At 41.8% G+C, this 14872-nt stretch overlaps 1 protein-coding gene across 4 annotated transcripts in view; it reads left to right on the top strand.

Moving 5' to 3' along the window:
* Window positions 1-2516: 2516 nt before the first annotated feature.
* Window positions 2517-14872, top strand: part of ODAD2 (outer dynein arm docking complex subunit 2) — a 73123-nt gene continuing 60767 nt past the window's right edge. The window contains exons 1-8 of one of the 4 annotated variants that reach the window (XM_077303474.1): window positions 2517-2626; window positions 3431-3676; window positions 4926-5083; window positions 5533-5728; window positions 7248-7354; window positions 7749-7885; window positions 8752-8868; window positions 14553-14767. In XM_077303474.1, the coding sequence (XP_077159589.1) occupies window positions 3453-3676; window positions 4926-5083; window positions 5533-5728; window positions 7248-7354; window positions 7749-7885; window positions 8752-8868; window positions 14553-14767 (1154 nt within the window). In that variant the 5' untranslated portion in view covers window positions 2517-2626; window positions 3431-3452. The other 3 variants (XM_077303476.1, XM_077303475.1, XM_077303477.1) reach the window with 3 other exon arrangements.

Consider the following 14872-nt stretch of genomic DNA (forward strand, 5'->3'; position numbering starts at 1 on the left):
TTGAAGATGGTAATGTTTTTGCACTGCTTTCTAGGCAGAGCGGCCCAATGGCCATAGACTAGAGCCCAGATGCTGTTGTTGATTTATAAATAGGCTTCATTAAGAGATGGTTCATATAACAGGCAGCCTCCATGCTTCCAGGTGAGTATGGAGCTTCTGGCATGCCTCCCATCTGGCTGGCGTAGAATCATAGAATAACTGAGTTGAAAGGGACCTCATGGGTCATCTAGTCCAACCCCCTGCACTATGTAGGACACTCACAACCCTATCGCTCATCCACTGTAACCTGCCACCCCCTTAAGCCTTCACAGAAGTCTTGATATGGAGCTATCATTTGTATGGGAGGTAGACATGTATCTGCTCTTGTCTAGCATTTATCAAGATGCTGTGATTTTTGTAAATGGTGCAAATTTGATGTCAGAGATCAATAAAAGGAAACCAGAGAATACAGACAATTGCAGAAAAGGACTGAAAGATTCTTAGCACAATAAAGAGCAAAATCATAAATACAAAGTGCTATAAAATAGAATATAATATGAAATATCTTTAATATAGGAGTTTGATAATCAAAATGCTTTATTCGTTTAAAAAAACACCAATTTGATTTCTGCTTTACAGGTGGGAAATGTAGGCTAAAAAGAGCACCATTTTTTTCTAGGCTGCTGGTGCCTTCCCGGCTGTAACAAGCTGCAGAGTCTCAACTACGGGACCACACTGGCTCACCCATACCATCTGAGGTCCATGTCTCTGTACAAGCTGTTTCGAGAACAGGTTATGACTTGTGTACAACGGCCTGGATGCCTCAAAGTAAAATATACAAACTAACCTCTGGCTCTGAGTTAAAGAGCCTCCAAACCCAACTTTACTCATAAACAGATTACAGGCCAACAAGAAGCTGTTTACTTAAACCGCAGGCTACTAATTGATATTTTTACCTGGCATGGGTAAAGGGGTTGCTTTCTGTTCACTTAAAAAAAAAACAACCCTAAACATTCCTATGAATTCAGCCATGTTCCATACACTAGTAAATGAACTGGAGTAACCACATAATCTTCCTAGAGCAGTGAGTGTCACAGATTTCACTTTTGCATATCCAAAAAGTGTCGTGGCATCTTTGACACTGACTCCTTTGTTGTGGTAAGTGGTGACCGCCCATGACTGCTAGATGCTGATACAGAAAGATGACTGTATGACAATCAGGAGAAAAGATTGGACAGGCTGGTTACTGTACAAAGGATCATGAAATTCTCTCTTATTTCAGGAGTCGAATTCTCATCTATGTAGAATAAAAAAAAATAAGCCAGCATTAGGGGGATCTAGAAACAAAAGGAATTGTTAAACCAATTAGGAGTTTGTATTCTTATGCAACACAATTGCAATATATTTTTGACCGGTGACCAATAATCTTGACAACACTGGAGGAATTTGGAGAAATGTATAACAAGCAACAGATGTCAGTAGCTTGGTCTGTGTGGAAAACACAAGGACAAAAGCTCCATAAAGGGGAGGGTGCTCAGCAGGAGACTAATTCCATTGTGTCCTCCCTTTGAAGCTTCAGTGTGGCTCAACAGACCCCGGATCCACAAATGTCCAACTCTATGCCACATTATTCCCTGGCATCTCTGAAGGCAAGATGCTCTTCTTCATTAATATAGAAAGATCATTGAAAACAGAGGCCTAAAGTCCCAACACTTGGCAATAAGATCTGCAATAAGATCTGCACAAATCCTGCAATTGCAAAATTTTGAAGAATCTGGACAAACAGTAGGAGAGCAGATAAAAAAACGTCAAGGCCTATGATATTCCCCTTTGCCCCAAATTAATTCCAATAGCTTTTGGAAATGTTAAAATTATATACAAAAACTCAGAATGGCAGCTTAGAACGCAAATAAATTCAATTAACTTTACTGTTACTACCTGTAGTTAAAACCTGAGAAAACGTTCTGCAGCTGCCAAGTACAATTTGGGCACCTTTATATGGAACTGCTGCAGTTTATTGAAAGCAAAGGAGACCTGCCATCCAGTTTAAGGGCAGGGTCTGTATTACTTAGGTGGGGTGCTTTCCCATTACTTAGTGTTGAGCAGTGTTTAATTGTGCTGCTGTTTTAATGGGTCAGGTTTCTTCCTAGCTTTGTTTCCTTTGAGCAACAATAAAGCCAGCATAGAAATATAGGAAGAGTAATTTCATGACTCTCTTTCCCTCGGAAAATACTGAGAAGTCTGAAAAATCCCAACTTTTTTTTTCTTTTTTAACTGGGCTCAAATCTACCTACCTACCTGGTTCGGAAAGGCGATCCAAATATGGCAGGAAGGGGAGGGAGATGAGTACCGAATGATTTACAACAGTCATGGAATGATTGACAAGAAGAGACACTCCAGGGTGGGCGGGGATTGGCTGAATGGGCTTCCCCCGAAGGCGGTGAGCGGCGGGAGAGCCCTCCCAACAGCCAATGGCCAGAGGAGGGACGGACCCGAAGAGCGCGCCTCACGCGCGCATTGTTTACGGCCGGCTCCTAGCAACCCAACGCCGCGTCCCGACTGTCGCCATGGTAACCACGACGCGCCGTTGCTCCGGAGCGTTAACGGTTCCCGCCTGCATTTCCAAGGACCGGCGCTCTTCAGGAAGGTGCCGAGCCCGCGCGGGGTGGGGGTGGGGGTCGGTTGCTCCGAGAAGGGCGCGCGGCTGTGGAGTCCCCCCGCATTTCCGGGTCGTGGGGGCTTGGTGTCGACCGGGCGAGGTTCCTCGAAGTCCGCCCCCGCCCCCGGCCGGTGCTTGCCGCACTTCCTTCAGCTGAGGTTGCTCCGAAGCGGGTGTGCATGTAGGGCTCAATAATGTCCATCAATGGGCTTTTGCAGCTGGGTGTTCCTGCTGGGCTGAAAAGGAACACGTGTTTCTGAAGTTCCTTGAAAGCGTGTTATCCAGCATGTGTGGAATGAGCCCTTAGGACTGCAGCAGGTGCAGCTGAGGGCTCCCTCTTGCCGTGGCAGCGCAGCCTTATGCAGGGAGCAAATGGGTCAGCCCTACACAGCCGGCCCTTGTGTTGAGGCCGGGAAGAGGCGCCTGGCCAGGCATCTTCCAGGGGTAGTGAAACTGAGGCCCTCCAGATGTCCATGGACTACAATTCCCTTGAGCCCCTGCCAGCGAATGCTGGCAGGGGCTCATGGGGATTGTAGTCCATGGACATCTGGAAGGCCGCAGTTTGACTACCCCTTCACAGAGGGAAGGGAGAGGCAGGGTGGGGAATGCTCAGCATCCACCAAAGGATCCTCTCTCCCCCCCCTCACCCTGAGAAATCCTTTTTAGGTTGTCTCTGTACAGCTACAGTAATTGCCTTGTGGGAATAGTACATACCCGTGCGTAAATGTTATCACTCACTCAGCCTCTTTCTCAAACCTGTTTAATATCTAATACTCTTGCCTTTCTGCCAAGGTGTGTGAGCTGAGCCTTTGCCATGGGCGTGGCACTGACAAGAGCAGCTCAGTGGACGACAGCTGGTTCTGGGACTGGCACACTAGAAATCACCCCACTGAATGAATCTCTCCTCAATGAAATAATTAAGTTTACCGAAAGCTTTAGCAGCAAACACCCTCAAGAAGCTGCTTTCATCTTCAAGGAGCCCCTTGAATGGCAGACTCAGCTCCAGCCTTCTGCATTTGAATCAGGCTATGAGGTCAGGTAAGAAAGGGTGGGATGAAAATATAACTGATAAGACCTTAGTATGGCAATTGTGTAGGTACTTTGCATTACACTTTGTGGAGTCAAATAAATGGAGTTCTGTTAACAAGACTGCTGAGAGAGAGGGAAAGGTTTGTTTGCTTCAAAGCTGACATTTTGAGGACTAGGGTGGAAGTTGAGTTTCCTCCCTAAGAGGATTCCCATGTGCATCACTTTATCTTTTTCTGTATATATGAAGAGCAGCCATTTACTATTATAAGAGAAAGAAAAGAGTCTTGTCAGGAACAATTTTATATCATGGAGAGCACAAGATGCACTCTTAATATTCATCATCTAGGTCCTTAAGCGGACGATAGCGAGGTGTTCAGATGAAGGTAGTGCACCATAGCAGTTAGAATGGCAGACTAGACATACTTTGGGTAAAAATGTCCACTCAGCTGTGAAATCTCACTGGGGGACTGTGGGCACTTTTTCTCAGCCTCACCTATTTCACAATGAGCTCCTTGAAAGGATGGGACAAAACTATACTAAAGATACATTGTGCCTATTTTTCAAGTATCTGTTCCACATAATATATTTGTGGTGAGAGCTTAGAGGAGGAGCGTGTTTCATAGCTTAAGTGCTAGCTGTCCCGCCCTTGAGTGCCTCCTACTCCAATCGGCTTGCCAGCAGCCAGCCAATCGCCTTCCATCCCCTACCCCTGACCACCCCCTCCTCCTTCCACTTCCCTCTGAGGTTTGGAGGCTGCAGATCCCTGCTGTGTGAGAGCTGCCCCTGCTGGTGAGTTTTCTAACAGCTGCCTGCAGCCTTTCCAGGTCCTGGGGGGAGGGGGAGGCTGTCTGCAGAGTTCTCCCTCCCCCCCAATCTAATGCTTGTTGCATTACGGAATGCAACGGGCTTGATCTCTAGTTAAACATACTATCTGTAGCATCTCAGAAATTGACAGGGACAAAATGAAGCCAGTCCCTGCCAATAAATGTATATTCTCACAGATCTGTGTCTCTAGGAGAGAGGAAGGAGAAGGAACTGGGTATCTGATTCTATTCACTCTCCATGCCTTGGTATGAAGGTGGTTGTACATTTAAAACTCTTTGTGTCCATTTCTCTATTATTCAGATTGCATCTTCATCACTCGGTATCTTTAGAGAAATCCATATATGGCCAAATCCTGGCACGTGCTTTAATCACAAATTTTCGTAGCTGCTGCCCATTCAGAAGTTTTACTGTCTGTTTGTGTTTATTCTTCTAGTGAAAAAAAAGTTCAGTCCCAAGAAACAGACAAAGATGGACAGCCGCTGCTCTTGCTCTCTGGATCAACCGTCAAAGTCCGCAGCTTTGCACACCTGTCTCGTTTGCTGCATTTGGCTGCGGAAAAAAGGCTAAAAGAAGCACAAGCATGCCTTCAAGGTAATATTTTATACTGTTGCTGTTTTAGTTGAATCTTGACCACAAGCAGACACTGGTATACATGCACTAAATGTGACTTCTGCAGGAGCTGGGAATCAGCCTTCGCTCTTCCGGACTTTCTGCTTATAAATTCCAGTTCTTCTGCACTACACAGGGATTCTCCCACAACTTATTTTGTCTTCCTGCCCAATTATTTGGCCCCGAGTCAAAGGCTTGGCACTGCTGTACCCTGTTCTTGGCCCTACAAGAACGTAACTGCTAGGAGCATCCCACAAGAAAGACAGTTCATCTTGGTTCAGAGCAAGGCACAGTCTGCTGCCATCAGAAAATGCTTAATTAAAATGTCTTTCATTCCATTTCATAAATAGTTACTTCTTGACAAGCTGAGTCTTGACCACCGTGATGTGTCCTAACTTTTGAATTTTTGCACCAATATGAATAACTTACAGTCAATAGAGATCCCATTGTGAAGATTCTTGGCCCTGGATATGGGACCATTGAAGGAGAGGATATGTCCATGCTTCGTTTATTAGACAAAGTGAAAAAAGACGATGCTGATGATATCGAAATGAAAATGAAAATTTCCCTTCTTCTCCAGCAACTGGATATGCAACTGCTCAACAGTTCTTTGAAACAGATTTCACAGTGAGTATATTTCAAAGGGAACTCTTAGCTTTTTAGCAAATGAGGTTTTATTCTTGTTCTGTTAATCGAAAGCAGTTCTTTGTTTAGAACCCAGAATGACACCAGAGCGATTTTGACAGTTTTGTAAAAACAAAAGGTATTAAATGGCTTCTCAAAACTGGGGCAAGCAATTGGCAATTTTCTATACATTTGCATTACAGACATGCGTATAGCCTACCTCACAGGGTTATTACAAAGATAAACTGTAAACCACTTTGGATCCCCAGTAAGGAGAAAGTTGGGGGTATGTGAAATAAATCATAAAATATTATTATATATACAGGAGAATCTACCCCAAGTCTTTTTGAGAAAGGGCAGAATAAAAGTTGAAATATAAACAACAAAAAAACAAATGCTTCCTGTGGTTGTGGGAGCAGGGACTCCACTAGATTGTTTACATTTAGAAGTGAAATGATCAAGGAACAAATTTGGATGAACAAATTTGCATATTACCAATATGTCAGCAGATATCCTTTTGGAGGATATTGGGAGAAGTGTACAATAATTTACAGCTTAATAAACAAAGGCTACCATTTGCTATTTTAAGAAAATGTTATTATTTATTCCCTGCATATATCATCTACCTTTCTTAGTCAGATTCAAGGATTACAGAGTTATAAGGTAAAGGTAAAGGTATCCCCTGTGCAAGCACCGAGTCATGTCTGACCCTTGGGGTGACGCTCTCTAGCGTTTTCATGGCAGACTCAATACGGGGTGGTTTGCCAGTGCCTTCCCCAGTCATGACCGTTTACCCCCCAGCAAGCTGGGTACTCATTTTACCGACCTCGGAAGGATGGAAGGCTGAGTCAACCTTGAGCCGGCTGCTGGGATTGAACGCCCAGCCTTATGGGCAAAGCTTTCAGACGGCTGCCTTACCACTCTGCGCCACAAGAGGCTCTTTATAACAGAGTTATAAGAACTACGCAAAAAGACCAGCATCTTTCAGATTTCCTCTTTCATTACCTGTTGCGGTAACACAGTGCGACCAGAATGGCTCCTACAATGTCATTCCCAATGCATAAAAACATTTCCTATAAGTTAATTAACTTAAAATGCAGTCCTAAAAGGACTCATGCCACTCTAAGTCTGCAAAAGACAATAGTTTTAGAAGGGTGTAACTCAGTTTAGGACTGCGCTGCTGAATGTTCAGAAATGTAACTTTTCCATTAACCCTGTTAATGCTTACAGTCCTATTTATTACCAATCTGAGGATGTTAAGGGATCTCTGGAGTGCAGCCAATGAAGTGTTATCATTCAATATATTTTTTTTAAGTATGTGCAAGTCTCAGTAAAAAGTAATGTACTTCCGGTCTTTTCTGTATGCAGGATATAAGTTTGATTTGTTTAAGAAAACTTTTTCTTCTGTCACGTTTCCACCCCCACCCCCCCAGTCACTGAATTGTGTAACTGTCCTCTTAGATATTAGAATGTATAAGACCCTGTTAGTATAAGTAACATAACTATTATATCTTAATTACAGAGAAGTGAGATTAACTCCTGCTGCCGTGAAAAATGAAGTAGATCTGCTTAAGCGTTTCTCTGGGGCAAGGGAAAATGCCGTCCTTGAATCGCTGGAATATACATCAGGTGCAAACTCTTTTTAAATATCTTTTGGTCCCATAATTGTTATTGCACGTTCACGATAGATGTCAATGTAATTACAGTTAAATGACAGTGCCCCGGGAGGGTCCATCTTACTAGAAACTCCCATAATTCAACATGGATTCTGTGACACCCCAAAGATGAGTACATTTATTGCCATCTGTTTTTGTAGGCTATCCTTAAACTCGCTTCACGAGCTAGCTTGTGATTTGGGATCTATGTACGGTCTGTGTCCACAAACTCTTTGTGCTGCATATATCCCTCCCCCTAGTGACTGAATAAGAATCTTCAGATTATCATCCAAATTCTTTTGATGCTTCGTTACTAGCCATGTAGTTGAGAAACGTGGGCCGAAACAAAGCTGCTGTTTTAATTACAGACTATGAATTCTCGAATGGATGTCGTGCCCCACCTTGGAGACAAGTCCATGGGGAAATTTGCTATTTGATCATTAAACCATGTGACTCAGACCCTATGTACGTCACTTGCAGCACAGCAGGAGTATTTTTAAATGGCGTAAGTAATAAAGACATCCAAAGGCAGATCATAGCCTTAACAGTCCTTATGTTTTGGGCCAAATGGTAAACAACTGAACGCTGTTTTACATCAGTTCCCAATCCAGCTATTGAGCATCATTGTACTCCTGATTGAACCTTTGAGCCAAGTGCCAAGGGGAAATGAGAACTGTAATGGCAGACATGCTATAACATTTGGTCTGCAATATGACTAAAGAAGCAAGTAATGGAACACTTTCTTTAGTCACTAAGGAGACTGTTCTGTGACTCCCTGCTTTAGTCATAGTGATTAGGCAAACAGTACAGAACTTGTGCCATCGTACCAACTTTCTCCCCTGTGCAAGGGACCATGCTGTCATTTCCACCTTTTCTTCAGGCAGGCAATAGACAATCAATAGTTATAGCACACAGAGGTTCTTATGCTCATTTAACTTATTTTATACTCTTATATTAACTGTTCTTTATGCTATACTGTTGAGCTATGTTGTTTGTAGTTCAGCATACTAATTAGAAAACACATCTCTTTCCTTGATTATCACAACGATTATAGTGTATCAACATTATTCATTGGCAAAATGATAGAACATCTCTTGAATGATGATGCTATTAAAAAAAAACACTGCTGAAAGAAGCAAAAGAAATACATGGTTGCCAAACTTGAAGTGGTGGTGGTGGTGGTGGGGAAGGCTCAGTGTTGTGAGCCTCATATTGAATGGGCAGCTGTGCCCACTTTGAATGCTGAGATCAGAGTGAACCACACTAAATCATTTCAAGACTTGGTCTGTGTTCCTGGAAAGCGAGTGAGATGTGTGTATTTCAAGAATATGCAAGGCTGTGGAAGAAAAATAACATGTGCTGCTTTTGCAGGGAAGAGAAAAAGAAAGAGATGAACTCAACTATGAGAGAAAGAGTGACATATCTAAAGACCTTGTCACGTTTTTAAGGGAAAGATCAGCGGCGTTTGTAGAAAATATGGCTAAACAGGTATGTGTTGGGTTGGATCGCACTAATGCATTCCACTAGCATCATGGGTGAGTGATAGGGTTGTGGGTGTCCTGCATAGTGCAGGAGGTTGGACTAGATGAACCATGAGGTATCTTCCAAGCATTATTCTATGATCAGGGGGAAACTCTTTCCATTGGAAGAAACTCTGCTAGTGGATCAGCTGTACAAACTGGTGTTTTTGTTATTGTTTATTCTGTATATGTGATATCCATTTGGATGGTATACATTCCATCTATATCGCCTCATCTAACAAGGTTAGTTCCATACTGAAATATTGTTTAATTAGGACCAAACAGCTATCTGGAAAACACAGCGGTACATATTTTTCCATGCATCTGTCCAACCCTTATTCATTATTTATCTATTTATATGCTGCCCTTCCTTTGGGGGCTCAGGGCAGCTCACAACATTGTAATATAACATTACATCATAAAATAACATCTGAAATGCGATTTAGTTAATTAAACTTAACAATTTAAAACCAACAGTTTCAAAATGGGCCACCTACTAGAGAGGGGGTACATAAAGTGAATATACACTGGTCAATAGTAGCGTTGCTACTCAAGGGTATAGTTGGAGCAATACTCAGAAAATGAAAGCTAGAGGGAGAGATTTCTAAGTAATAAGATCAGTTTTATTAGCTAGAAAAGGCAGAGGCAGAACAGCAGCTTGCAGTTTGAAATAAAATAGTCTTAAGAATTCCTCTACCCTTTGTCATCTATGGCCCTGGGATTTTAGGGGTTCTGTGATCACACCTTCTGACATTTTGTTTAACATTTAAAAAGTGGTAGTGGGACACAGAAAGGTTCCCCCTCATGCTGCTTCCCTAATAGAAATTGTGTCCAAAGAGCTTCTGTTAGGCCCTTCTAATGGCTATTAAAAAGTAGCATTTTAAATACATTTTTGTCATTTGCATTCCCATGTAGATAAGATCAAGCAGTGCTTAGTAAAGTACATATTGAGCAGGCAGTCGTCATCGTTGCTTGTGCAGTACCTAATTACAAGCACTTTGTTTCCAGCTGCACTGTGGGAAGCCTTTTTGTAAAAACACCAGCAAGAGTTTTCTGCAATGGAAAACATTTGATAACTTCATATACTTCTTTCCCCCCTAGAGGACCAGCATTTCACATGTGCATGTTGAGTGTAATCATCAATGGTTAATAGGTGTTGTTTCCTCAATTGAGGTTTGTAGTTCAGTTAAAATACTTGTATCAATAGCAGAAATGGTATGTTTGGAGTTCTACCTGCATCGATTTTGATAAAACTAACTTCCAAGCAAGTGAGCTTAGAATCGCAGCAGTTGGCAAATAACTTCTTCTCAACCTTCAGCCGTCTGCAGATGGTTTTCCTTTGAGCAGTAGTATAACTTTTAAAGCAGGAAAATATCATATTTTAATGAAAAAGGTCAACTTTCTTTGACAATACTTTATATAATCAAAACCATTCCTCTCTTTAACTTCACCCTTATGACTTGAATAAAAAAGGAATATTCTTCATTTTACAAGAATTCTCTTTGATTTAAATGTCAGACACAAGTGGGTCTTCCAGCTCAGAGTGTATCTTACCTCCATGCTACCAGAGCTCTAAAATTTAAGTGTTATTGGCTTTTCGGGATGAGAAACATATTGTACCTCCTCAGAATAAAATTCGCACAGACAGTAGTCGCAATTAAAGTTACCATGTTGTTCTTAGCGTTAGTCTTCAGGTTTTCATTATTTGCAGATCTGGAGGAAAATTCATTATGCTAAATATTGGCCAAGGTCCAATCAAGGTATTCTGCCCCTGCAAAGGGGCTCACTGTCTCTTTTTCTTATCCCTGCCCTTTACCTTCCAGAGCAATACTCTGTCAGGTGCAGAAGCTGCAGCTAGGAGGGAAGCTCATCAGCCAGCTTGGTGTAGTGCTTAGGAGTGCGGACTTCCAATTTGGCGAGTTGGGTTTGCTTCCCCACTCCTCCTCCACAGGCAGCCAGCTGGGTGACCTTGGGCTCACCACAGCACTGATAAAGTCTGAGCAGTGATATCAAGGCTCTCTCAGCCTCATCTACCACACATGGTGTCTGTTGTGGGGAGAGGAAAGGCAATTGTAAACCACGTTGAGACTCCTGAGAAAAGCAGCACATAAGAACCAACTCTTCTTCTTCTTCTTCCCAGCCCTGCACAGAATCCTTTCAGGGGTTATTGCAGGGGTTCTTTAGATCCCAGCTGTTATCAGGAAGGGGATGGGCAAACTTCTTCCATAATATATATTACTGTTTTTGGAATTAGTATGCCCAATACTATATGGTGGAATAATATTCTTTCTTAAAATAATTTGTGATTATTTAATTTGTAACAGCCTAGTTCTTGAAAATACTGGTCTTTTACACAATCATTATTAATTTAGTATCTGAAATCTCCTTTGTTGCAGATATGTTGCCCCATGCTTTTTGGAGGTAGGGAAGGATAAAATGAGATGGGTCAGTTGATAGGCAGGTAGATAGACCCAGTATACCTTCTTGTAATAGAGGATCCAAGTGCATCTCAGGATATTTCTGAAACACTGGAGTTGCTCGCTCCTATTTGTTTGTCATTCAGGTCATTTTTGTCTTCCTTAGTTTTCAAACAACCCTACACTTTGTCAGACAATATTTTCTTACATATTATAAGAAATTTGTAATTTTATTGGAATAAACCCTTGAAATTTGAGCACAGGGGACACAGAGTTGTGCTAGTGTAAGAATCATACACTGTGCTCTGAGAAGCTACAATTTGTTTTATTTGTTTATTTAAAACATTTCTCTTCTGCCTTTCCACTGATATAAGGTGGCAAACATTAAAACATTTCAGTATTAAAACAGGATTTAAAATGAAGTACGTATAAAATAGTTTAATAGAAATGAAAACAACCAACACACGATCCAGGGAAGAGGGCCAATAACATTTATTGGGGGCATTGAAAAAAAATAAGTCTTCACCCTCTGGCAGAAGATTAGGAGATGCTGTGGATCAGGGGTAATCAACCTGTGGTCCTCCAGATGTTCATGGACTACAATTCCCATGAACCCCTGCCAGCAAATGCTGGCAGGGGCTCATGGGTATTGTAGTCCATGGACATCTGGAGGATGACAGGTTGACTACCCCTGCTGTGGAAGATCACACATGTCAAACTGCAATTCCCAAGGTGCCTTGCCAGCTAAAATGGTATCAGTGTTTATGTTGCAGACAAGCTTAGGTAGATTGGCCTTTATACTTCCAGGGATGTCATGGGTTTAACTTTAATAGAATTTGATTCACTGGTGGAAAAAACAGAATAGCTAATGTTTTTGTTGAGTCTACTTTAAATGCATATTAAATATACAGAAGAATCTTTTTTTTTTAATTTTGAAGAAGATAATCTTGCAAAGAGGGGAAGTTGTTAAAGCCTTAGCACATTAAGTCGTTGGAGTGTTATATATGGTAAGACTAGAATATGGAGAGACACTTCAGTCTGTGAGGTCTGGAATAGCTTTGCTTTATAACATATGGTAAGGAAACCATTTCCAAACAGTTTGCACATGTTCAGACTCTTTAAGAGAACAGGAAGAAGAGAGATCTTCTGGTGTCTTTAAAAAAATCTCTTCTGTGCTGTAGATTACAAATTCTCTCAGTCTCAACATTTCCATGCCCTGGATGATATCTATTATTATCCCAAGCGTTGGGAAGACTCTTGTTTCATGACTTATTGAACCTGATTTTAGAGACTGCAGCTGCTCACTTAGTTACAGCCATCAGACTTTTGAGTCTATTGTCTTGATCCAGTGTGGGCGATCTGCCTACAGAGAAGTCACATCCTGCTTTTACACTTCCTGGGGTCACTGACATTGAGCAGTTGCACAGTATCCATGACTGTTTGGACCTTTGAGAACCAAACTCTGTGCCCTACTTGTACCCTCTACACAGTTGTACAAGATTTTCAAATTCAACAACCAGGTGGAAGTCTCTGCACACCTGCCTTAGAGCCAGTTTGGTGTAGTGGTTAGGAGTGCGGACATCTAATCTGGCATGTCAGGTTCGATTCTGCGCTCCCCCAGCTGGGTGACCTTGGGCTCGCCACGGCACTGATAAAACTGTTCTGACCAAGCAGTGATATCAGCGCTCTCTCAGCCTCACCCACCCCACAGGGTGTCTGTTGTGGGGAGAGGAATGGGAAGGCGACTGTAAGCCGCTTTGAGCCTCCTTCTGGTAGAGAAAAGCGGCATATAAGAACCAACTCTTCTTCTTTTTCTTCTCCTCCTCCTCCTCCTCCTCCTCCTCCTCCTCCTCCTCCTCCTCCTCCTCACAATGATCGATCGCTTTATCCCTATTCGGTCTTTGGTTGATGTTGCCTTAAATGACTGTTTTCAAATGTCAGTGGAGATTTTTCTTCACCTCCTTTGTGTATCCGAGGGCTTCATAATTCAGGCCAAGATCTAAAACGAAATTTCCACCAAGCATCCTCAAAAATGCAAACCACTTGAACCAAAGGGAACTCTTTGGCAGCTTCAAGGGATTTATTTCTTAAAAGCATGATCTCACTGCTAATCAAGACAGATAGAGCTAGGCTTTTCTCTTTGGTAAACACTCCTCACTTAACATACAAGTGACTGTTTGCATTATTTAAATAACTCATCCACTGTAACCTGCCACCCCCTTGAACCTTCACAGAATCAGCCTCTCTGTCAGATGGCCATCCAGCCTCTGTTTAAAAATTTCCCTTCTGCTGTTCTTGAAGGCAGATATATAAAGATCCCATTTGAAGAACACTTGTGCCTCTGCTCTGATGGGAATGTCGAGACTTTAGAACAAATTATCTTTGTAAAATTTATAATCAGATCCGTGATGTTCTCATCATTCCTATAATTAAAGGCTCTCCTGGAAGACAGAGAACGCACCATCTCTCTAATATGTTATCAGATAGGAATAAAGAATCCACTTCTAAAGTGGCCAGGTGTGGATGGTTGGCTTCTATGCTCAGAAGCCACTGTGTCTAATTGAGGGAAGGAATGATTTTGCTACTTTATAGTGTGTTTTATATTCTCTTTTTATATATTGCATCTATATCTTATGTAGGCCACTATTAATATTTTAACAGTTATAATAAGTCTTGTGTTACTGGGGAATATTTATTCTGGAATTTATCCTTATTTGCTGGACTCGGACCATAATAATGAATAGTGATTGATTTTTAATATTGATATTATTATGGTGGGAGGAGCCCATGAAGGCAAAAGTGCCTGGGGCCCATGAAAGTCATAATGCAGCCCTAACTGTTAAGGTCACTGATAGGCAATCGGCCTCTGAATCCCAGAGCCAAGCAGCAACGTCAGGGGAAGGCCTCGGCCTCTGTGCCCTGTTGTTGGCTGTGTAAGGCAGGATGCTGGACTAGATGGACTATTGTAAATCCCCCAGGGCTCTCCTTATGTCACCTTTAGTAGGTAGATGTGTCAGCAGACTGTTGTTTTAATTACTCATCATTTTAAAATAAATCACAGCTTCATTCTGAGCAATATGGGGATTGCCTTTTACTTCGAGAACTATGGGATATCTTTATGCAACAGAAAAAAGTAAAATAATTCTCGCTAGATGCCCCTAAAGTTACTAATTTCTCAGCATGTTTTATTCATGTGGAAATAAGAGTTTTCCCAAACATTTTTGTCTCTTATTAGGAATATACTTTTTTCGATGAACCGAAGCATGAAAAACATTATCAGCATATGGAAGCGGTTGAGACTGATGAATATGGCCAACCCCAAAAGTTTTATGACTATTCAGAAAAGAATGCATTTGAGAAGCCTAAGAGTCCTCTTGTAAAAAGCAAACATACTGACAGCAAGAAATTAGAACCATCTCTAAAGTGGAAGTCCACGTCTGGCTCCCAAGTGTATGTAATTCCCTGTGTTTTATGATACGCATTGTCAACTCACATTCATGATTTAACAAATAGTATTTGTGATTTTAAAAACCTGACATTCACAAATAAATGAAT

This window comes from Paroedura picta, chromosome 11 (assembly GCF_049243985.1).
Source record: "Paroedura picta isolate Pp20150507F chromosome 11, Ppicta_v3.0, whole genome shotgun sequence".
Taxonomy (NCBI): domain Eukaryota; kingdom Metazoa; phylum Chordata; class Lepidosauria; order Squamata; family Gekkonidae; genus Paroedura; species Paroedura picta.